General features: G+C 35.0%; 1 protein-coding gene across 3 annotated transcripts in view; it reads right to left on the minus strand.

The window, feature by feature from the left end:
- The window catches only part of PCDH17 (protocadherin 17), a 98,411-nt gene that overhangs the window by 8,495 nt on the left and 63,635 nt on the right, over positions 1-26,281 (minus strand). For 2 of the 3 annotated variants that reach the window (XM_032402902.1, XM_032402900.1), the window contains exon 4: positions 12,314-12,397. The exons of the other annotated variant lie outside the window; for it this stretch is intronic. In XM_032402902.1, the coding sequence (XP_032258793.1) occupies positions 12,314-12,397 (84 nt within the window). The remainder of the gene's footprint in view (positions 1-12,313; positions 12,398-26,281) is intronic. 3 annotated transcript variants of the gene reach the window in all.

The following is a 26,281-nucleotide window of genomic DNA, read 5'->3' on the forward strand; positions in this document are numbered from 1 at the left end:
AGAAATACAGATGAATCAATAAAATGCAAAGGAAAGTTCTATATTCATAGTTTAGGAGATAACATAAATACATATAAAACACACATATGTATACACATTTTATATATAGAACATTACATATATAATGTACATATATAGGTATAAGTCTTTTTATTTCAAATATCCAATGACATTTTAATCCTTCCCTTTGCCCTACTGTAGGTATGAAATCCATGACTGGATCAACAACTTGACTACCCCTGATTTTAGAATTTTATGTAATTCAAATTGATTTAGACATAAAGATGTCTGAAATCTGCATATTTATATTTGCTGACATATCTGAAAGCTCTCTCTTTTTAACCTAGACTAAGCAGTTTAATAACTTAATCTTAGCGATATTAGGCAAGCAATCGTTTGGTGCCAAAATACACCTTCAAAGGAACTGTCATTGTGGAAGGTACATCTCTGTGAGGAAAGAAAATATATATATTTTTTTTTTTATTTGAGAGAGGATGAGAGGAGAGAGAGAGCACATGAGAGGGGGGAGGGTCAGAGGGAGAAGCAGACTCCCCGCTGAGCAGGGAGCCCGATGCGGGACTCGATCCCGGGACTCCAGGATCATGACCTGAGCCGAAGGCAGTCGCTTAACCAACTGAGCCACCCAGGCGCCCCCGAGGAAAGAAAATATTTAGGTAAAACATCAAACTCCCTACTCTTACATTATTGGGTTTTAACAATCTTCCACAAAGGTGTCCATAACTTAATGTTTACAATGTGATTTTCACCTTGTAATGTCACTGTATCATTAGGGGCGCATAGTCATCTCAACGACGGGTAAAGGGTGCCAAAGATTACTATGTGTAAGATTAAAATTTGAAGCCAAAGCACTATTTAAACCAGCAAGGACTAATAAAGATTAAGGGAGCCTTAGCTAAACATGATTATTTTGGGAAAAGTCAGGGGAAACAATCCTTGTGCGTTATGATTCAGTGGTGTTCACTGCAAAGGGAACATGTCAAGGAGCCAGTCCCCATAAAATTTCTTAGTCCAGAGTAAATCTACCTATTTATTCTATTCTCTCTCTCACTCAGGCAGGAATTTATCACAAATCAGAAATTAAGCTTATTTTCCCTGTCTTCAAAGCCCCATGCCACACTACCCAAAGAGAGATACTTGGCAACTAATTTGTTACTACTTAGGGGAGATATTAGAAAACATAAAAGGATTCCCTCCCCCTAGTTTCAACTTGCTTGCGGCCTCTGGAGCCCACATATTTGTACAAAAACATGCATATAGTTTCTAGCATAAGAGTTTCACATATGCATCTGATTTAATTTTTTATAGTGAAGAAATAAACGTCTGTGTCATAGAAATCCGAAAACCAAAATCCACAAGTCAGGGCATCAATGAGGAGGTTCTAAAATACTGTGGTTATGAGGGAGGGGCATTTGAGAGACAGAGTTTGCTCTGCTTTTTGACTGTCAACAAAATGGTTTTATTTCTGCTTTGTAAACAGCTTTAAATAGGAATAGTTTTATTCTCTTAGTGTGGTGGTTGCTACTGTTTCTAACAGCATCTTAAAATTAGAGTTGTTTCCAAGTAGACAACTCTATAAATGGAAGTCCATTTTTTATTCGTTCTCATTTTTCTTTTTTATTTCTAATTTACTTTCTTTCACCAGCGTAAGCTTTCATAACACCTAATTAGCTGTCTGGAAAAGCAAAGAGCAGGCACCCATCTCTATTTATGGCTGGCACTGGTGTTTTGGAGATTAACTCTACAGAATCTAAACTAGGTACCCATCACAGATTATCCACCAGCAAACAATGACAAGCCAAGACCTTCGACTGGCAGTTTCTGGGTACCAGTTTTCTACTGAAAGGTTTCACTGGTATAAGAACAGTTTGTTTTCGCTGTCTTTTTCTGTTCTTCAGCACACACACTCAGTTTCACACATGTACACATACTCCCTTATGATTGTGGCAAATTACAATTTAATCCAAATATATTCTAACATATCAGATAAAAAGTATTGATGCTAAAATAGAAATCTCATCAGAATACAGTCCAACAGATCTCTAGTAAAATTTTCCTTGCAGTGAGTTGATATAATTTGCACAATCCTGTGAACTGACACTTTTCTAACGTAAACAACTCTTTCTTTTTTTGGCAGTTGATTATAATTCACTTACTTTCCTTTACCATCCAATAAACTCCTTACACTTGTTATGATGATGGAGTGAATCATTCCATATAAATGACACCTTAATCTATATTCATTCAAATAATTTCCATTTATGATTTCTATGTCCCATTTACTAGCCCATTAGTTAAAAATAAACCTTTTGATTTCGCTCTATGAGAGGGGTAAAAATTTCACTTTCAATATTATTTCTAGATACAGTGTTGGAAAGTTGTCTCAAAACTTTTTTCCCCTGTGTCAGAATAAGAAAGAAAGGAATACATTACAATTTTATCACATGCTTTTTTTCCTGCTAGTGTTCACATGACTGCCAGGCTTAATTTTAGCACAATTTTTAATAAGCTTGGTGCATCCCTCGTGCAGGGAAGGAAAAGGAAAGGGTTAGGGAAAATGTGGCATCAGAGAACCAACCACTTTACTTGAGCTAAGTGATCTTTCGTCTATTGCATTGTATTTCCCGTGCTTCTTGTGCACAGGAACCTAATTGTTTTTACTAATCGAGTAACTGATACACAAATACACACATGTAGGATGTGTTTTTGCTTCCTTTATTTTTTTAACGTAAGAGGGACCGTGAATCTTGTGATAATATGCTGATGTGCTCATCTTATGAGGATGCCTATTTACATGTTGGCAGCGATACAGTGAATAAACACTAGGTATACAACTCCAGAAACTTAAAATTATTTCCTAATAATTGGCCATAAGGAATCAGAATTTGGAAACATAGTTCTCATAATAAAAAAACTCTGAGAGAAACGTATATATTTTTAGGTTGATCCACTGCCAATCAGGCTTGCAGATTTTACTTCAGTTGTGAAATACCATTCTGTCTGCTTTTGATAGGTGGAAAGCACATTTTGAAGAGGAAGTTATTATAATACCATCAAATAGTCAAACCGTGGCAGCTTTGAAGTAGCAATCCTCTAGCGTGCACTTGCATTGCACAATGCTTCCCAATGTCCTGCCACGGCTGCATTCAGACACAGGAACCACTGGCCTATATCATATTCAACTGCATCCAATTGCAGCTGGGTATTTGGAGCACTGGGAGCGTTTGCACTTACTATTCAGTGCACCTGCACGCCTTCAGGGATGGTTTTAAGTGTTTGTGACCCTTTGGACATAATAACATGTCTACCAGAGTGAATTTTCTGGCATATATATTAACAACATATAGATAATGCTCTGAGATGAAGAAAACTTAAATTAAATGGAAACTTATGTTAAGGAATGAAAGCGAAAGGATATAAGGAGATTTTATATGCAGGCATCAAGAATATTTAAAAAATGAGAATCCAAACCATGCATTGGGAATTTTTGCACAAATATAATTGCTTCTCCTGGTATACTTCTCTGGAATTAAGATTCAATTTTTATTTTTAGCCGCCCCTTCCCCACCAATCCCATACTGTAGGTGCAGCCATCACTGGGGGCTTACTATACTAATGAAACAAACTGTATTTTTTTTTTTTTTTGAGAAAAGGACTCTGACAGAGCCTCTCAAGGAAAAACAATACAGCTCAAATGCGTCACCCGAGGAAAGATAGCTCAAATTCAGTGACAATATTAGAAGTGTACAGTTCAGTAGCTAGTTTAAAGAAGTTATACTCAAGCATTCACAAGGTAAGAATGAATAAAACACCAACTTTGTGCTTCAGGCATGGGAAGGCAAACAAAGGCATCTTGAATAGAATGTTGTAGAATAGCAAGGTTGTGTCAAGGAAAGGTTTGTAGTAAATAAACCTATGTCTATCCACTTCTAAAATTCTCCAGCCTGTAAGATTTTATCTCTTCACTAAGGCATTTGCACTTTGACTAGAAATTAGAAAGTAGGATTAAAACCATCTAGGGGAAATAATTCATGATCAGTTACATTTTGAACTATGTCAAATGAGTGTCAAGGAACAGAAATACAGAGAAAAGTGTAGACTATAATATTGTGAAAGGCTTTGTACAAGAAGGGGTGCTTGATTTGCAATTCAAAGGATGATCAGAGTTTCAATAAATAGTGGAGAGCAGGAAAGGGATGATCCAGGTGAAGGGATTAGAAAGTGAAATAATAACCACACAGGATTGTGCATTTCACAGGGTAGTAAAAGACCAGCTTTAATAAATAAAATATTTAAAAAAAAAAAAAAAAAAAAGGGCGCCTGGGTGGCTCAGATGGTTAAGCATCTGCCTTCGGCTCAGGTCATGATCCCAGGGTCCTGGAATCGAGTCCCACATCGGGCTCCCTGCTCCGCGGGAAGCCTGCTTCTCCCTCTGCCTCTCTCTCTCTCTCTCTCATGAATAAATAAATAAAATATTTTTAAAAAGACCAGCTTTATAAGTCAAAGGACATATGCTGTAAAGCCAAAAAATAAAATAATAATGTACACAAAATTCACTAGGATTTACAAGAGAATGAAAAAGCTCTGAATAAAAACAAATGTAATGAAGCAGGCCATGAAGCACTATTATAGGTATTTGAGCAGTGTATTGTATGTCTCAGAAGATTCTTGAAATATTTAGGTGCTTGATTGAAAAGATATTAGACAACATGTATGAACACACAAAACTGAGATGAGCCACATGGCAAGCAGCATTCAAATCAGCATTATTTCTGGAAACAGATAGCTAGAGTTTTGGCCCCAACCAGGATAGCTCCAGTGGAGCACAATAGGACACGACAGGAATCACTGACATAGTCATTCTGACCTCACTGTGACCCCATTCTGCTCGCATCTCATCCTACTCCTTCTAAACTAAAGAAAGTTTTAATATATGTTGATTCAACTGGTATTTTATATTAACTGTATAAGTCCTGTATTTTATAATTCTGTATTAGAATAATATTTCTTCTTCCTACATCTATTTATCTGTCTTCACTCTTTCTCTAATTTGCTATTATTATTGACCAACTATAAAATTGCATATGATCACATATCTGAAAGATAAAATGATTCTTTGAGAAGGTCAAAGGGGAAAGGTTTGGAAGAAAGAAGATCCTTTGGTAACTAGGAAAGAGGTAATAAATACTCCTACAAGGCAAGGAGAAGAGCCGCAAATAAGGTAGATGTTGAATGTCAGAAACTGTTCAAAGTTGATTCTGGATATCATAAAGAATAAATTACTGCAGGAAATTCCTGAAAACGTTGTCCAAAATAAGCATTTCTATTTTTGAATGAAGATAATGCCACCATTTTCCCACTAAACTATATATTCTAGCATTAGCTCCCTAACTCTTATTCTTTTTTCATCTGTCTCAATGAGATCTTTATACCCCTTGAGGATCAAGATACTGATACCATGGTATATTCTTTTGTGCTCCATTCCTTGAGCACACAGAACACACTCATTAGTCACACCTGAATGCTGTCATTGATGTAAAGAAAGACTACATTAAAAAGATTTCAAATACTATTGATTATAATAAGCAAGACCATTCCTTACAAATTACTTATTTCAAAACCACTGAAACTAGAATTGTAAATAAAAACTTGAAACCAAACAATAAAAACCCCTCTCATTTATGAAGCTGTGATGTCGGCTTTCAGAATGATCCCAGGACCTAAACAAAGTTATGCATAGACGGGCGCCTGGGTGGCTCAGATGGTTAAGCGTCTGCCTTCGGCTCAGGTCATGATCCCGGGGTCCTGGGATCGAGTCCCGCATCGGGCTCCCTGCTAGGCGGGGAGCCTGCTTCTCCCTCTGCCTCTGCTTCTCTCTCTCTCTCTCTGACTCTCATGAATAAATAAATAAAACATTTAAAAAAAAAAAGTTATGCATAGTGGCTCTCTCTTGCTATGAGATATATAGGATTTAAAGTCACATCAGCTCTGGGGCACCTGGCTGGCTCAGTTGGTAGAGCATGTGACTCTTGATCTCAGGGTCATGAGTTCAAGTTCCACATTGGGCCTAGAGCTTACTTAAAAAAAATAAAGTCACATCTCATCTGTCTGTTCAGTACCACATTTACATAAAAATTCAAAGTTCTCTAGTTATTATTGAGAACTTAAAAAGTTCTATATTTATTATTTATTTATTACAATTTTTAATAAGATAAACATCTGCCTGGAATACATCCACTGAAGCACAGTGGTCAGAATATTTTTTCCTTGGGGACTTTTTAAAAATCAGCGACACGTTTATTGAAATCAAAGTCTATATTTAAATAATCACCTCTTTATACTTTTAAATTACAGAAAACAGTGAGTGTCCTAAAAACCTACATCTTAGCATCTATAGGGTTTTTTTTCACTCCTACGTTTCTCCTTTTGTTCTTTTTTGATTCTACTGCATTGTGTCAAATGTGCCAGTTTCTCTCTTTTAGTTTAAGTTAGCTGTGTCTGTCTCTCATTCTTTATCTGACAGCTACCATCACAGATGAAATAATTAATGAGTCCTTGTAATTTTAGAGTCTTGAAAGGGTTAATGCAGCTTCCCAAAGAACCTGATTTATATGCAGCGATAAACTTATGCTCCGGCCTGCAATAGTTAGGGAAAGCATGCAATAGTTAGTGAAAGCTGTTTGGTTTACAAGGACAAATTTAAAATTATAGCAACTTGAAAAATACTCTGAATTTCAGACCCAAGACTATTTAAATACGCTATTCTTCATCTTTATAGAGGATGTTTTCTTATGCTTTTATTGCCTGTGTTAGCTAACCCCATCTCAGATAATGACACCATTTTTGATGACATGGATGAATACATCTAAAATTCAAGTCATCCTCCCAGCAAAGTGGTAATCCTGTAAGGAAGGTCAATGAAAACATGCCTATTAAGCCGAACTCTTTGCAACAAGCAAGCAAGATAGTCTTATTAGCGTTTTTCTCTCAGGCTTGCTATCTGATTTCTATTGGGATGTATATCTACTTACCAGTTTAAATCCCATTGTTCATCTTATTTCTAGCACTTGTTTCCAATTGCTAGAGACAAGTACACAGAATCGGGTGTCATTTTTAGCATTCTCAGAAAATAGAGTTAATTCAGATGCAACTAATCCTCTCTTGCTTATTATTTAGTAATCAACACCTGCCAATAGGATTTGGGAGTCCCACAAGATAGATTTTTCAGAAAGATTTTTATATTTTTATGTTTTCAATGACATTCTAATCTCCAAAAGCTTTTCGTTAAATTCATAGAACTCTACTCTTCAGAGATAGATCCAAAGTTTCAGTTCAGTTACCTTAAATTAGATGGACATGGTTCCGAAAGAACAGAGGGGTACCTTGCTCAGATCAGTAGTTTTAAAAACATAATGTTTTTAAAGAAAGAAACAGTACAGAATACACAGATGGAAATGTATTATATGAGTTGGAAATATATATGAAACTATACTTCTCCATAAGTGATTCCTACAAAAATTTACTTATATTACGATTTAAAAAATAAACCAAAGCTAGAGGTCCTTGATGTGCATGCATGCACACACACAGATGACAATAAATATGTATTTTCACCAAAAATGCTTCTGTGAAATGAAGTTTGTCTGAAAGAACTATTAAAATTGATAGTGTCCCAGAGGTAACTTTAGAATGAAATAGAGATAGTTTGAACCTAAACAATTTGGCCTTGATCTTACTAAAACAACTCCCACCATCAAGCTGCTAATATTGCCACAATTATTGCTACCATTATTACGGATAGTTTTAAAATACATAAATAGTAGGAAAGGAAAGATAACTGACATTTTAAATAAAGCCTGTTCTTGGAATTACTTCTCTAAAACCATTCTGTTCTTGTCACCTTTAGTGTGCTGTAAGTTTATTGGAAGCTGATGTTTTTTATCCTGTATGATTGGGTCATCCTAAGAATGAAAATTTAAGCAAAATCAATATACTCAATATCATGTTCTAGAGTAAATACACAAAAGTGTTTCTTGTAATGGATTTTACTGGCAATGACAAGCCATTTTTTATGTAACAGCTTTAATATTTTGTAATCATTAAAGCATACTGAAGCAATGGAGAAATTGGGAAAAGAGGTCAGGAAATTCATATATAGAAAGATAGGAGGGACGTCTGGGTGGCTCAGTTGGTTGGGCGTCTGCCTTTGGCTCAGGTCGTGATCCCAGGGTCCTGGGATCAAGTCCTGCATCGGGCTCCTTGTTCGGCGAGGAGCCTGCTTCTCCCTCTGCCTGGTCCCCCTGCTTGTGCTCTCTCTCTCTCTGATAAATTAAAAAAAAAAAAAAACTTAAAAAAAAAAAATAGGAGATGTGTCCCTCTGTATCACCTTGCTATGTAATCAAACCGAGAGTCAAAAAGCTATTGGAGAATGCTACCCTTCAATCAGAGCAAAGATAAAAATGTGTTTCTAAAGGATATGAAAGCTTATCCATACATAATGCAGTATAAACATCAAAAGGTGTCTACAGTGATGTTTTAAATACTTTCTTATCTTGGAGAGTACTTTCTGTGATTTAATTGATAATCAACCATACTTGGAGCAAAGAACAGATGATAAAAAAGTGTATTCCCCATGAGTAATACTAACAGGAAAATAAATATATGAAAACTTATTTTATTTTCAGACTTGTAGTCTAAATCCAATCTAAGAGGAAATTCATATTGACATCACAAGGAGAATTTGTTGAGACAGTCGTTTTTAATTTCAGGCATGTTATATTTGAATTTTTCCCCCTAAAAAATATGTATGCTCAATCCTAGAAGAAGCTATTTTTGAGTAGCTGCCTAACAATTTCCATGGTCATTACTGAAAAATGTTATACAGTAGTCCTCCCTTTTCTACAGGGATACGTTCCAAGATCCCCAGTGGATGCCTGAAATCATGGATAGCAATGAACCCTATATACTATACGCTGTGTTTTTTCCTATACATACATACCTATGATAAAGTTTATTTTAAAAAAAAGTTTATTTTGTAAATCAGGTACACTAAGAGATTAACAACAATATCTGATAATAATATAATGCAATTATAACAATATATGGTAATAAAAATTATATCAAATGTGGTCTTTCTCTCAAAATATTTTATTATATTGTACGCATCCTTCTTGCGATAATGTGAGATGATAAAATACCTATGTGATGAGATGAAGTGAGGGGAGGGACTTAGGCACTGTGATGTAAAGTAAGGCTACTATTGACCACCTGGTTATATGTTAGAGAAAGATCATCTGCTTCCAGACTGCGCAGTTGACTTCAGGTAACCGAAACCATGGAAAATAAAACTGTGGATAAGGGACACTGCTATAATCAGAACTACTCAGTTTAATGTTCAAAACCCTCCATAATGTGGCCCAAATAAATTATTTAGGCAGTTCTGGCATATAAAAAATAATAAACTTAAATTTGAACGAGTCAAATTTGTACACTTTCTTTCACAGTAAATCTCTTTGCAATCTTTAGGAAAATGGCAGCAACCTTCTAAATGAACCCTGAAATTCCTTTAGGATGGTGTAATTACTTGAGTCAATTAGAGAATGTGGAACCTGCTAGTGGCCACATGGTTGGGATCACAAAACGTCTGCCCAAAAGAGAGAACAACTTGAATTTGAGAGAGTGTCATCCTAATCTTAAATTTTTAGGTGACTTATTTTAATTTTACTGGCTCAGATGAGTATGTTCCTTCATCTAAAATTAACTAGTATTAAAACCCAAGGTCCAATAAAAAAATGGAATAAAATTTAACTATTTGATTTGGCAAATTTTTAATAAAAGAGGTATTTTAGTGTTTATTTACTGAATTGATAAAAACGTACATGACCATAAAAGAAAATTACCTAGTTAATTATTATTGTAAATAAGGTCATTGTAATAAGTATTATAGCAAAATAGAAAAATTATTAAGTTAGAAGTACTCGGCAAATAAAAACTTCTTATTTATTGGGAATGATGCTTTTATGATTAAAAACATATATATCTGCACATAATTTTACATAAAATTCCAAATATAAATGATTCATTGTAATATTAATCATTTATTTTAAAATTTATAAATATAATAACTCATTGATCTACTTATCCATAAACATAAAGGTGGTATCTATGTGAACCATATATTTGAGAGATAACAGTGATTTAAACCAAAAAATACAGTTAGTATGATTACAAAATTATAACACACACATAAAATGATTATATTACATATAATCATTCTAGTATGTTAAAATTCCAAGAAATATATATGTGCAAAAATAGGAGAAGATTATGTTCAGTGAACTCCAGTAATTGAGTTTTAAACTGAAGAGTTTTATTGTAGTATATATGTGGATGGAAAATAGTCACAAGCTTCACTATCTTAATATTTTAAGTGAAGAAAATGTAAGTCTTGAAATGATAAGATAACTTATAATATGTCAGATAACTATCAACAAAGAACTACAACTAAAAAGGCAAGCATACACATTCTTATATATGCACCCTTTGTACCCATGATGAAAAAACACTTTCCCATACCAAATGGAAATGAATGGAAGGAGCCTTACCTAAGGACCAAAATCTTCTGGAACTATTTAGTGGATGTAAAAATAAAGGCCTAATCCGCCTTACAACAAACAGCCTTTGGGTTTCCTGATACTCAGTCCTAGTTCCCAGAGCTCTGTGTTTCCCGCTAGTAGACAGTCATGGTGAAGTACAGGTGTGTGCACCGGTGAGTACGTGCACCGGAAGCACACAAGTGCACATGAGCAGAGAGTCGATGGCAGATTAAGAGAAAGAGATTTTTAAGAACACACAAAATAATGTGCAGAAATATATATTTTAAAAGCCAAAATGTTTCTTTGGTATAAGGTTATCCTTAAATTTAAGTTTTACAGAATTGAAAAATAAAACTTTTTCCCAACTGATTTTAATTTAATGAACGTGAAATCACAACTATTTAAGGATAACAGGGATGACTGTATATAAATGTGTCAGTGTACGTATGTGTACATGAACTCATGTTGTCAAAATTTCTCCTCACTCCCCCAAATCAGAAATAAGTAAAACTCCCTTCATTGTAACACAATCTGTTTAAGGACTTTACTTGTATTTTCCCTCCAATTTCCATTCATTTCCACACAGAAATAATGCAACCTCTTCCCTTTTTCTGGCATGAGTAAAGCAACACAAATAAATATAACAGTAACTGTTAGATTGCTATTACATACATGTATATTTTTCAAGCACCACAAAAACCTGATGTAATAATTTTCTCCACTGGCTTGTTTCCTTTGTGTAGAAATTAAACTGCTCAGAAACCAATCAAATCTCTCAAAAGCATTCAAATGACTCAGGCTTGGACAATATACAATCCAGACATAGAAAAATATAATGTGATGAACTAAAATTTCACCTGAGAGAGATATTTCTTTCTGTCTTTCACTTAATCCATCCAGTTATTTCATATTTCAATGTGTTTTCCCAGATCATCTGAGTCACATCCAGAGCATACTTCAAAATTAAAAGATATTGACAAAATTTATCAAGCTCAGGGGATTTTAATTTTGAGCTTCACTAGCTGTTGCAATTGATAGGAACTTGGTTCTGCCCTGCCTTTAGGAATCTGTATTAGGCTGATGTGTACAGATTTTACAAAGTAATGTACAAAGAAGCCTTTGATATATTTCCATAAAATAACACTTCTAATATGGAGTGTAATTGCCTGTCCAAAGTGAAAGAAGAATTTGGGGACCCAGTTTCTCAGGTGAAACACAGTTTCTTCTTTAGGCTGCACAGTCATACAGCTTGCTCTGTACCCACAACCAACATCCAAGGAAAGTAATGTTCCCCTTTCCTATACCAGCTTTCTCTCCAGTCCACCAATTTCTTCCCTAGCATTTCCTACATTCACTCCAAAGTGAAATTTGTGTCAGTGGTGATTTTTTTACAGTAAATAATTAAGAATTGGACCACTTAAACTCACTGAAGAACAATAAACATGAAAAACCTTGATATAAATGAATAAATATTTAGATTCTCTCTTCAACTCTTAATGTTACACATCTTTTCCTGAAATACTAATAGTAGTGATGCAGAGATAATAGAATAAATTACTTATTTACTATGCTACTTTCCTTTAAAGAAATAAAGTCTACAAGTTCTGCATTTATGTGTGTAGAGTCTTACAAGTGCCATCATCTAACAAGTAAAATTCGGATCACAGAGAAGAAAGCTAGCAGATGAAGAAATTGCTCACCTGGAGGAAGCAGATCAACAGACTGAAGTCTAGTTGTGATGGTGTGTAGGGTGAGGATAGCAAAGGAAAGCAAAGTCGGGAATGCTTGAAAAATAAAATATTTTTAGTTAACAAATAGAAAAACCAAGTGGGAAAAAAGGGCCAATTGAATCACGACTCCTCTATTGATTGCAATTTTTATATTAAAATCAGTTAGATTGATCAATCCCTAAAAGATACGGTCATTGGTATTTCCCCAGATATGTAAAACTTAGTGTTATTGGAAGAAAATTACTTTGGGGGAGTATTTCAGTTTAGATGAGAGAGAAACAATGCAAAGTAACTATATGAATGCCTAGGTCAATGGGAAAAATACTCTTGTGATGATGGATTCATTTATCCTACATAAAATAGAAACTTCCCTGTAATACTTGGTAGAAGATGTACATATGCATGCCACCAAATCAGCTGCAGACTCTCTGTTCTTTAATATCTCCAGAGAATAAGGCTTTAATAAAGATGTTCACTTCTAGTGAAATTTCGATGTGTTTTGTCTGGAACTTGAAACAACAGACTACTTGAAACTTAGCTCTTTACTCAGTCACTGGAAACCCTCAATTTTTAAAAGCATATTGACTTCCCTAAAAAGGTGAATTTTATGATTTGTGAATTGTATCTCAGTGAAGCTATTATTAAATAAATAGTGAATAAAAAATTAAAAAATAAAGGCATATTGACTTTAGTAATGAGAAATACATATATTTCTGTAACAATTTCAACTTTTTTTCACCCAACATATAAATGTTATTTTTATAAAATTAAAAGAAATGCTGCATTTTGTTTTTGTTTTGCTTTTTAAGCACCTCTAACTTAGGCATATATGGATGTATAATTGATCAGTTTCTCAGACAAAAAAAGAGAACACTTTGTTTGCATCTAAATGCACAGTGAATATATGAAATCGATTGCTATCTAAAAGTCCTGCCCAAAAAAAAAAAAAAGAAAAAAATGCCTGTTGGTGAGCAAAGTAGCTTTATTTTTTAAATAGTCTCATTTTCTTATTTTCAACCTTTATTCAACATCTGTTGTTTGCCCCTCCCCTGGAATGTAATTATGCAGGATTCCAATGTAAAACAGGTTGAGTAGTTAATAACAGGCAGCTCAAACATTTTTCCACACTGTTGCCCTGCAGATGTTTTCTTTCATTTTTTTCTTTTCTCCCCGGCTTTGTGTTTAATTTGTGTATGTTTCTCTCCTATTCTTAAAGTATATTCCCACAACAGATGGAAACATCTGAAAATAAGTCTGCCTCATGCACATGTTTAAATGATGCCTATTGTGATATTTAACACAGAAAAGAGAATACAGAATATTGGTTTACAGAAAAAAATAATCAATCTGTAAGTCACCTTGTTACTGTTCAATTTAAAATTCTGAAGAGACAATCTAGTTTTTGCCAAAGACATATGAACAAAAGTTTATAGTCTACAACCTTCATTTATTCTTATTTTGTCACCAGACTCATTTGTCTTTTTTGCATTTGACATGATTCTCTTAAGTTCTCAGTCCTACCATAAATTGGACTTTTTTTCTATCCACTGACCATTTTACTATGCAAAAGGCACTTTACATTCACTTGATAATAATCCAAACTCAGTAATCAATATCTAACATATTTTAGATATGTTCAAAGTATAGCATATATTTTTAAAATAATATAACAAGAATCATATAAGGTATAGACCTCTTTTGTTCAGAAAAATACATTTCATTGAAATTAGAGGGGGGGAAAAAACAGGTATAGGATGTTCCCTGGGTTGGATATTGTCCCCCTGTAGTCATATCCACCCGGAACATTAGAATATGACCTTATTTGGAAAGAGGGTCCTTGCAAATGTAATTACTTAAGATGAAGGCATACTGGATTAGAATGGGCCCTAATCCGAAGTATGATGTTCTTAAAAGAAAACTGAAGCACAGAGACAGTCATACAGAGGAAATGCCATGTGAAGACAGAAGGACAGACTGGATTATTATGTCGAGCATCACTGCAACCACCAGAAGTAGCTAGAGGCAAGGAAGGATCCTCTTCTAGAGCCATTGGAGAGCATGGCCCTGATGATACCTTGATTTTGGTATCTGTAAGTGATATGCTGTTGGAACAAATACCCAAAAATATGGAAGTGACTTTGGAACTGAGTAATGGTAATAAGCTGGAAGAGTTTTGAGATGCATGATTTTTAAAAGCCTAGATTGCCTTGAGGAAACTATTGGAAGAAATATAGACATCAAAAAACTTAATGACTCATCTCAGAGCTCAGTAGGAAGTGAGGCAAGCTAGAGAGGAAGTTTCTATCATCTCTGAGGATATACATGTGGCTTTATCATCAAGAACAGAAAGTACATAGACATATGGATGTTAAAGGTGTTTCTCATAAGGTCTCAGATGGAAATGTTATTGGACAGTAGAAAGCAATCCTTGTTCTAAAGGGGCAGGAAACCTGGCCACATTGTTGGGTGAAAAGGAGAAATTGTAACTGATGAATTTGGATATTTAGCTAAAGAGATTTCTGAGCAAAGTGTAGTAGATGCGGCCTGATTTCTCCTTTCTGGCTATAGTAAAATGTGAGAGCAAAGAGATCAATTAAGGAATAAACTTTCAAGCAAAAAGAAACCAACACCTGATTTGGAAAATTTTCTGCCTATCCAGATAACATGCTCTGGAAACAAGGACAAGGGTGTGGCTAGACAGCTGTTTGCTATAGAGATTAGGGTGTGATTTATGGATCCAATCACCCATCATCATAAGAGAAGTCAGGATTAGAGATGAGGTTACTGAGGAAGGATCTGTGGAGAGCACGGCTTGTCTAATGGTGTGGATCCCCTCAACCTCCACAGAAGGCAAATAGTCATTGAGAATTTTATGTAACACTGCTAATGTGGACTGAAAAGGACAGAGATGAGACAAAATGAAGGAAAAATTACTTTAAAGTACAGTCACAGATACAGGGACCAGGAAAGGTGGGTTACTGCCCCAGAGGGTCAAGAGGGCTTAGAGCACAGAGCACCAGGACAGAGAGAATTACTCTCAGTCCTTGAAACCTAATAAAATTTGCCCTGCTGCATTGTCAACTTCTTTTAGATTAGTAACCCCTTTATGCCTTCCATTTTCTCCCATTTAGAATGAGAAAGTCTACCCTATGCTTGTTCCACCACTATATTTTGGAAGCAGGTAATTTCTTTTCCAGTTTGATAGGTCTGTGAAAGGAGAGTAATGTTGCCCAGAGAGGACCATACCCAGAGTCTCACCTACACCTGATTTAGATGCTGAGATGTGAGACTTTTTTAGTTGATATTTAGATGAGATACAGGACTTAGAGTTATGCTAGAAAGGGTTAAGACGTTTGGATGATACTGGGAGGGGGTAGATGGATTTTGTAAATGGGACAGATGTGAATTTGGGGGTCCAGAGGGTAGACTGGGTTGAATACTGCTCCTCCAAAATTCATGTCCACCTAGAAAACCAGGTGACCTTATTTAGAAATAGGGTCTTTGCAGACATAATTACTTCAGATGAAGTCAGTTAATATTAGGGTGGGTCTAAATCCTACGACTGCCCTCCTTATAAGAAGAGAAACAAGAGACACAGAGACAGTCATACAAGAACACCATTATGACCATGGAAGTAGAAATGGGAGTGATTTGTCTACAATTGCTGGCAACCACAGAAAGCTAGGGACATGAAAAGAATCCTTGTCTAGAGCTGTGAGAGTATAGCCCTGCTCATACTTTTATTTTGGACTTCTAGTCTCTAGAACTGTGAGAGAATAAATTTGTTTTTTTTTTTTTAAGCCATCCAATTAGTAGTATTTTGTTACAGCTGCCCTAGGAAACTAATACAGATTGACAAAAAACAAAACAAAAATAAAAACAAACAACCTTCAAAATATAAAATACCCAGATGGCAAAACAAATTGCTGTGGAGAATGACAATGGGGCAAATTAAAAAGTAGGTTCTAGAAAAGTAAAACAAGATTGATATGAATGAATTAAAATGTTGTCTTCTATATTATGGTTCATAAATAAACTAAATTTGGCATAAGAGATGCGTCCATATGCCAGTAAAATTGATGCTGCTGAGTATAAGTCTTAACTGAAAATCACCTAGGAAAAATATATCTCATGTGTATGTGTGTGTGTGTGTGTGTGTGTGTGTGTGTAAGATTATCCAAGTCCTATGAAGTACTTCAAAATAGAGTATTTTCTTTTTTTTTTTTTTTTCAAAAAGATTTTATTTATTTGAGAGAGAGAGTGAGAGAGAGCATGAGCAGGGGGGAGAGGGAGAAGCAGACTCCTGTCCGAGCAGGGAGCCGGATGCAGGGCTCGATCCCAGGACACTGAGATCACTACCTGAGGCAAAGGCAGACGCTCAACCAACTGAGCCACCCAGGCATCCCAAAATAGAGTATTTTCTTAAAATGAGTGCAAATTAATAGCTCTCTGTGCTTATTTTCTAAGATTGCTGAGACTTCTCTCTTTAGTTTCTATTTCTTTTGATTTTTATGTATACCAATCACATTTTCAGTATCATGTGTATGCAACTTTGCTTAAAATTTCCACACACACTAGTGGGCTCTTAGACTGCAGGTATGGACACATACGTGCATGAGTATTTGGATTAACAAATAAGAAAAAGTCTCTTGTAAGGAGAAAACATATTTCCATATATGTAAATATGGCTTCAAATACATGTATGTTTCTAGTCAGAAACTAACTTAGCGTTATCTGAAGGCATATATTAATAAATTTTTCCACTCTTTGGGAGAGCGAATGCATAAACATTTAAATAGTCAATTTTTATACTTGTATGGGCAGCATTTGACTTGATTTTTCATTTAAGTGGAAAAAAATAAGGCAGAAATATATTTCCCTTAAGAAATATGATACTAGGGGTGCCTGGGTGGCTCAGTCAGTTAAGCGTCTGCCTTCAGCTCAGGTCATGATCTTGGGGTCCTGGGGTCGAGCCCTGCATCAGGCTCCCTGTTCAGTGGGGATTCTACTTCTCCCTCTGCCTTTCTCCCCTGCTTATACTCTCTCTCTGTCAAATAAATAAATAAAATCTTAAAAAAAGAAATATGATACTAAATTTCACCAAAATATACTGTACATTAGCAAAAGTTATATGCATTATTAGCAAAAACATTTCTTTTTAAGTTAGTTTAGTATATACACATATAAACATTGTGTTTCTTTGGGGTTTTATGTCCCAGCATATTAATATTAAATCATCTTTTTTTCTGTAAACACTTACCTTAGTCCTTTTGGACTATTATAACAAACTACCATAGACTGGGAGATTATAAACAACAGAGATTTAGTTTTCACAGTTCTGGAGGCTAAGAAAAAGTCCAAAATCCAGCCACCTGCAGGCTCGGTGTTTGGAGAGGACCCACTTCTCGGTTCATGGAAGGCGATCTTCTCTGTGTCCTCACATGGTGGAAGGGGGCCTCTTTTATAAGGCCATGAATCCCATTCTGAGGGCTTCACCCTCATGACCTAATCTTCTCCCCAAAGCATCATACTCAAGAGTAGGTTTCAGCACATGAACTTTGGAAGGACACAGCTATTCAGTCTATAGCAGCACTCTACTTCACAAAAGTATCCAGTATATACATAATATATTATACATAATATATTATATCTCAGTATATGTTAGTTACTGAGTATTCATGTGCCCTTTGCAAGTGCAAAGCCTAAGAATTGATCCAAGTTACATATCTCTCAAAGTGATTGAATCTAATGGTGTGTAAAAACTGACATTAGTATCTTTACACATAAATACAAGAAATTTATCTGTTATTGTTTTGTTATACCTTTCACAGTAGAATATTTCTGCCATGTTATTTCAGTTTCTTTAAATAAAAAAATCAATGCGTGCTTTATTGCAGCAGAGCAAATTACCCCCTGTCACTTTTTTTCAAATAATGTCTTCTAAGTACCATGCCTACACCTTAGGTTTCAGTGGGTTCTTGGTAGAGATTTGAGTCGCCGAGCTGGGCTCTACAATAGCAAAGAGCTATTAAATTAATTTTTCCTTGCTATCTGGCTCTCAATCATTATGGTGACCCAGAAAAAGAATGCAAAGTTAAATTTTAAAAACTTACTTTTATTATCAGAACTATAATCAAAGGGAAACAATACTTGATATACTTTGGGTTTCCTACAAAAGTTCAGCTGACTATTAGACTGCTTTAGTGAGCAGATTTTATAATCTGTAATGCTTACCAAAAAGCCATGAAGGCATAACAGGCCATGTTATCATCACTGTCTTTAATGATGGCTACAGAGAGGAGGAAATCATTTAATCCATGTTACTATGATGTCAAAACAAAATGGTACACCGAGAGGTACGGGCTGGGTTATGATCAAATTTCAGAGATTACAAACTACGTAGCTGAATTCTCAATCATTTTAATCTTGAAATCAGAGGATAGGTATCTAAGAATATTAAAACATCCAACTCAGTCAGAAGAAAATCTTATCTGAAAATTCTCTGTGAATATCCTTACTTCAATACCAATAACAATGACAGTAAAAAGTAAAAGGTAAGTCAACATTCTTATTACGACAGAAAGCAAACGTCACTAGAGCGCTGTGCACGCAAAATTACTGAGCTTACGCATATGCCATGAGTACAAATGAGTTACATTCTGAGAGTTTATTCCTTATTCTGACTTTGGAATTCAAAATGTATTTTATTACATAAAAAAGCCATAGTAAAATAGATTCTTAGTTTAGTTTACAAAAACCTGCTTAACTCGTAGGGTGTCTGACTCTAGTACTAAGAATACTAATTCTGGCTCTAATTTGAAGTCCTAGCAACAAGGAACAATAAAACATAATGGGCAGTAGAGGAGGAACAGAGCTGGTTCCCTCCATCCCAGACACTGGAGGGATTCTATGAGGATATATGAGTAAGACTTTGTTTTCTTCCCATTTCCTTTGTTCTCTCTTCTGCATTTTCCCTCCACTTAAAACACTTTCTCGCACCCTTCAATTTATTAGACGTCCCTTGTTTTCCCAATTGAGAAATATCACATTGGTTTATTTACTACCTCAATAAGTTTGCTATGCTCCCAAATTACCTAAAGATTTCTCCTCCCTCAAGAAAACTCTCTTTCCTGCCATGCAGTCATAGTGGGTATAGGTTGCGCATACAAACACGAAAGCAACCTGATTAAATTTATCCAGATCCATGTGACTCGATACACCCCTAAATCTCTCAAAATTTAGAGAAAAATAAGGCGCCTTTTATGACCTATCTTAATGAATTTCTTGGCCGAGGAGTCCATGTCTTTACAAAAATAGTAACCTTTACAAAACTAGTTAACGGTCTCATCTGTGAAAATTGATCAAAGTAAACTGGGGACAAAAAACACGACCGGGGTGGAACACACCCATGCACACGTGCACCTGCCTTCACACAGATTCATGCACACTTCTGCAGAGGGACAGAAAGGCTAGTGTCACATGGGAGCCTGCCCGCCTTCCTGGCTGTGCCCGCTTCTCATAGCTATTTCCTTTCCCCACTTTTTGAAGGCACAAACAGCAGCAGGGTCCAGAATGTGGCAAAGACAATGAGGAAGGGAGAGTGTCCTTCTGTGTATGTGGGTCATTTGTAAATCAGGCCCTGCCTGTCTTGCTAATTGCAGCTGCACATGACCCCGCCGAGTTCTCTCACTACCCGGAGAGCACAACGCAGGCAAGGCGAGAACAGCCCGGCCAGCTTTGACTCGAGCTACCTGCTCTGGGTGGGGAGCTGAAAATTTCCATCTTTAAGACTGCATTCTCCCAAAATGTAAATAATATTTGGCAGTTAGAATAACGAGGAAGGGCAGAGACTGAATTTGGCAAACCCCGTGGCTGGATCTGACGTCTTATCGCATTGGTTCTGGATCTAATTGCCGAACCTCTGCGTTCTTTCCCTTCCTCATCTGCAAAATGGGGATATCCTCATTGGGCTGTTGTGAAGATGAAAGGAGCACGTGCATGCAAGGCACTTAGAACAGTTGACAAAAACCACTCCGTGAATCCTGCCATTAAGTTATAATGCCGGGGCAGTAATGGCAAGTCAAAGAAAGTATAATACAATTTGTACACAAACTCAGTGTGAATGTGGAGCCTGCTGAAAGTGAAAGCCACTCATCTTGGGACTCAATGTTGGAGCATTACAGAGCAAAACATACCATTACTGTTGTCGCTTTTATTTTTAATATGCTCAGTATAATACTTCTCACCGCAAATTCAAGCGTATAATGAATAAAACACATAATCTTTTGGGGGCGGTATTAATTTACCGTTGTGGTGAAAAGGCCATAAATATATGATTCTTTCCCTCTAGGGCATTTTGGAGTGAATGGAATCAGAATTCCAGAAACACTGATGCTCTGTCTCTATGCTTCTCTAAGAGGAAAATGTATTCAAGATACACAAAAATAGATAAGATGCATTTTCCTGAAGAATAAGATGACTAGATGGAAAACAATTTAAATCATGAATTCCCTGTTAAAACAAACATTTTAAAACAGAAAGCAAAATTATGGGTATTTTAAAATTAGAACATGAGAATCCAATACCTCTAGCCGTTGTGAGAGGTAGGTATGCATGTCCTGTCCTCTGCCTTTAGGGATTCTTTAGTGGAAAAATCTGATAAATACAAGAAAGGTAAAGGATTTGACCTGGGCCACACACAAACTAGAAGCAGAATGAAGGTTGGGACGATGTCCCATGTCTACCATATAGGTTTTTTTTCACGCTCTACTTCTATATTTATGCAAAAAAATCAGGGATTCAAAGTAGTACTGTCACAAGGTAATTTGATAAAATATGAAAAGTGATGCTAGTTTTTGTTTTTCTTTGATTTTTTAATTAATTAAGTTCCATTTTTAACAATTCTTTCCATCATATCTTAATGCTGGGAGGAAATAATGAAGAAGGTTTATTTTTTGTTTGGCCTTCTTATTTTTAAGAGTTTATTTTTAAGTAATCTCTATACCCTCTGTGGGGCTCCAACTCACAACCCCAACCAAGATCAAGAGTTGCCTACTCTACCAACTAAACCAGCCAAGTGCCCGTTTGGCCTTCTATTCATTATTTACATATGGTTTATTAACATTCAAAGAAATGATGACTCAAAAAATATATCTTATTTAACTCTTAATTGAACATTGTGGAAAGAACCTCATTTTCAGAATTGTTTGCCTGAACTTTTCTTAGAGTCTTTTTCAGGTCTCCATGTATATGACTTACTGCTCACATACAGAATAATAGTTACATTGTTACACTTAGTTTATATTTTTCCAAAGATATTTGGATAATATCAATATAACTCCAAAGAAAAGAAAGCAAGTATCCCCTTCCACAATCAGGCCATCTCTTAAATCAAGCATCTAAACTTCTTTCCTTGCAACTATTATTTATATACATACACAGTCTTTGTGTAGTTTGAATCTCAAGGGAAATGTAATTATGTGTGGTAATTTATATTTTAAGGATGAGAGTTTTAGAGATCATGCAATAAAATGTCTTTATTTTCCAGGCAAGAAAATTGAAATTCAGAATAGTTAGTAGCAAAATAAAAATAACTCTCCTGATCCCAAGTATAGTTCTTTTCCCTCACTCTATATATCTCTATATTTTTCTTTTTATGTTGTGTTTTTGTAGTAGTCACCCATAAATAACAGGTGACCACAAACATATTGTCTAAGCAAGGGTATTTCTGAAAGTGATAGAGACCACTATTAATGATTATGTCTGGACAACAGGTATAAACAGAGATTTTTCTGGGTAAATCATGACAAATGATAATCTATCCAGAAAATAAAGGAAAACCAGGTTTAACATCCTGTGATTTGTTTCTGAAAAGTCATTTAAAAAATAAAACAAATAAAAATCTTATTTGAGATCAATAATCTTAACATTTTTTTCTAGAAACTAATATGAATTTTTATTCTTTAAAATTGGAAAACAATCATATATTTATTGACTGAATCAAAATGTTTCATCTACATACATAGAAAAATGCAGTAGAAAATCTTTACTGCTTGGGGCGCTTGGATGGCTCAGTTGGTTGTGCATTCGACTCTTGATTTCAGCTTCGATCATGATTTCAGGGTCGTGAGATGGGGCCCCGTGTCGGGCTCCGTGCTGGGTGTGGAGTCTGTGGCTTAAGATTCTCCCTCTTTCCCTCTCCTTCTGCCCCACCCCCTCTCTCTTTCAGAAAAGGAAGAAGAAGAAGAAGAAAAAGAAGAAAAAGAAGAAGAAAGAAGAAAAGAAAAGGAAAAAAGAAAAGGAAAGGAAAGGAAAGGAAAGGAAAGGAAAAGAAAAGAAAAGTGAAAAAAAGAAAATCTTTACTGTTTTTGTGAGAAAAATCCACACTGCCACAAACAAAAATCAGGGACTGTTAGGGAAATCCATACAAAATATTAAGCTAATCAAAAACCTTCAAACCAAATTAAGAGTTATAAAAAGTAGTGATAAAAACATGCCTTGTAAAAAAAAATCTATAAATAAAACAGCTAGTAAAAAACAAATATAAAAATAAAAGATGAATAAAAAGGCATTAGATCTGGAATAAAAATGCAAGTATGCAGAGACTGTATGAATTAATCATACAAAACAGAAGGGAGAAATATAATGTGCAAATTTGATGAAGCGATTCTGGTGGTGCTCACTTGAGTAATCAAAGAATGACAGATCAATAATTAAAATTAGAAAGATAACTGAAGGAATAAGAATAGTTTCTTTAAAATTCAGGAAATTAATAGAAAGGAAACCTCACCTCTTTTTTTTTAATTTGGGGAAGAAATAAACCAGAGATATGAATTATTTCACACACACACAAACTTTAAAAACACAAATCAATGAAACATAACTAAATATAGACTCTAATATCTCTTTTGACACAACATCAATGCCTACAAGGGAATGCACACATTACAATAATGCACGCCGAAACCATTCAAATGTACCATGGCTAGTAATTATCTAGGACACTAAAAGATCCTGGCAAAAGTTAATCTAATAAATCTGCCATTATCTTTAATACTTCAAATCTGCGCCTTGAGCTAAACAGTTGTCAAAATGGAGCTCTGTTTACATAGAACTGAATCAGAGTGGGGAAATAAAGATGTTAAGGCTTTTCTATTTTTTTTCCCTTTCAGTTGTTGACATGAAATGATTAGCTGGTACATTTTATTCTGACTTTCCACACTGTGCCAAAGATCACTTTTTCCCCCCCATAAATATATGCTACATAACGTGAAGGTGACTGCTTATTTGATTTCTTTAGCTCTGAAAACTGGTTTTGGCAGTGTTCAAGGCCATTTTACAAGACAACATCTCTGATTATTATATCTCTATGACCTGAATGAATCAGCTTCAGAGTGAGAGACAATATGTTAGAATATTTTTTGAGGGGTTCACATTATTTAATGATTTCTGTAAAACAGGTGAATTCATTTCACTAGTTAATACTCAAAATTAGTATTGTAAATTGTTCAAAACAAAATATGGTGCTCTTTGGTGTTTTCAGTAACATAAGCAGAAATAATTGCCTGCTGTTTCCCAGGAAGATTGAGAGAAAGCAGTATGATCTTTATAAAACACGAAAGACCAATGTTGGAACCCTGATTTTCCTTCACAATTGTGCCTCCTCACAGGTAAATGTTCTGTAACCTCAATTTCTCTATCAGGTCAACAAGAAAAGTTGGTTCCCATAAGTATCTCTCAGTAATGGTACTTAAAATAAGCATATGAATGATCCTATGTTATTTAAAAAATAAGCAAAACAAACAAACAAAAAACCCTCTCCTCTTATATGTATCTTCTTATACACTTTTCATATTTATACATATATATAGAAATATAACCAATTCAATCAATTCAGAACATTTTATAGGTCAATGATGCCACAAAATATATCAGATTAAGGTAAAAATCCACTTGATGAAATTTCTGTGTACACTGTTAACACCAAAATACACATTTTACTACTTTATCAAGGTTATGGATGTTCACTGTCGTGGAATTTAAATGTCCCATTGTTATGACTTGATTATTCATGGAAGAAACTGAAGAATATCTGGAATACTAAAGTATGTTTTAATATATTTGAAAGAATAATGGAAAGATACATAGGATTATGATCTATTTGATTTCAAATAACAAACATAACTTAAATTCATTTAATGTGAAGGATGGCAGACTTGTAGTCTGTTTTGTTTCTGACCCCCCTTCCAACTATCTTGGGCAGCCTTAAAAAAATTCACTTTTGTTTTCAGCTGTAGGATGAGGATGCTAAACATATAGACTCTGTGTTTTATTTCATTATTAGTATTCTATGATCTTAAAAAAACATTCTAGGATATTTGACTTTTGATTCTACATAGAGAACATATAAAGATGGTCATTCTTATCCAAGCAGTGTGATTTGGTAACAAGTGGTTCATAGTTCACTTTTGGTAGAAATGTGTTTATAATAAACCTAAATAGCAGATAACATGGTAACAGAGCTATTCATGTTGGATATAAGAGACGGTTGGCTTCTTAACATTTTCTCTATTCTGCTTATTTGGCGAAATCTTTGCATTTTTTTTTTTCTGTATGAGTAGTATATAATACATGTTACATTCACATAAATCTGAGAAGATAGCTTATAAAACTAATATCCCATCAGGAATAAGGAAAATCATCTTAGATTTCTAGCACGAAACACTCATGCAAAAACTTGCTAAAATGCTGTTCTGCAACATGGTTAATATGCATAAAAATAATTTTATTTTATGAATAAATAAGAACTACTCTGCTTAGCCATGAAGGTCTAGAAAGAGTAGAAAACCAACCTGAATTCATGGGTTTTCAACTTAATGAAAACAAGTGCATGCAGCTCAATGGAGAGGGGGCCTCTGCAAATGTGAGCGGGCGCCTAAATGAATGGAAGATTGTCTCCAGAAAAAATGGATTCTCTACCATAAAAAAAGCAAATAATTGCTCTAAAAAAAGTAGTCTTAATAATGAATAGATAGGGCGCCTGGGTGGCTCAGTTGGTTAAGCGACTGCCTTCGGCTCAGGTCATGATCCTGGAGTCCCGGGATCGAGTGCCGCATCGGGCTCCCTGCTCTGCAGGGAGTCTGCTCCTCCCTCTGACCCTCCCCCCTCTCATGTGCTCTCTCTCTCATTCTCTCTCTCTCAAATAAATAAATAAAATATTTAAAAAAAAAAAAATAATGAATAAATAAATAAGGGATAAAAGACAAAAGCCACACAAATGATCCCGCTTGATGCAAGTATTTCCTGATGATTTAAGTCTACTTAAAAATCCCCAAAACTTGAGAATTATTTAAAAAAATCAAGTGGGCAATGATCAATTTGTTGAGTGTCAATCAACTGTGGATGTGGGAGGAATTTAAGTAGATGAGAACATTGCCAACCTTCATATTTGACTCCTTTCCTCTACTAACACAGATAAAAACTTTGGCAGTTTCACTGCCATTTAGAAGGCAAACTTTTTTTTCCTCATTGTGAATTTCAATTTATAATTCTTTTCTAATCTCTATTGTTAATACTCAAAATGCATAAAATCTTATACCTTATTTAAAAAAGAGAACCACTAACTTCCTTCATCTAACGTAAATGATAACAATAAATTTAAATCTCACTATTAATGCTTTGAAATATGTAAGACTAAGTGCAAGAATTAATTCTAAAACATTTAAAAACTGTCAAATTATTTCCCTTATTTTTTTGTTTTCAAAAAAGTATATACCTGTATTTTCTTCTGTTCAAGTAATCTGAAGTAACACTGACATTTTCTAATGATATTCTATTTTCATATGTTTTTCTATTCAATTAATATGATTTTCTTTCTTAAAGTGTTAGGACTAAATAAATTAGTTTATATGAAATTATAAACACACTCTTGAAAATTTA

Source organism: Phoca vitulina, unplaced genomic scaffold (genome assembly GCF_004348235.1).
Source record: "Phoca vitulina isolate PV1807 unplaced genomic scaffold, GSC_HSeal_1.0 scaffold5, whole genome shotgun sequence".
Lineage (NCBI taxonomy): Eukaryota > Metazoa > Chordata > Mammalia > Carnivora > Phocidae > Phoca > Phoca vitulina.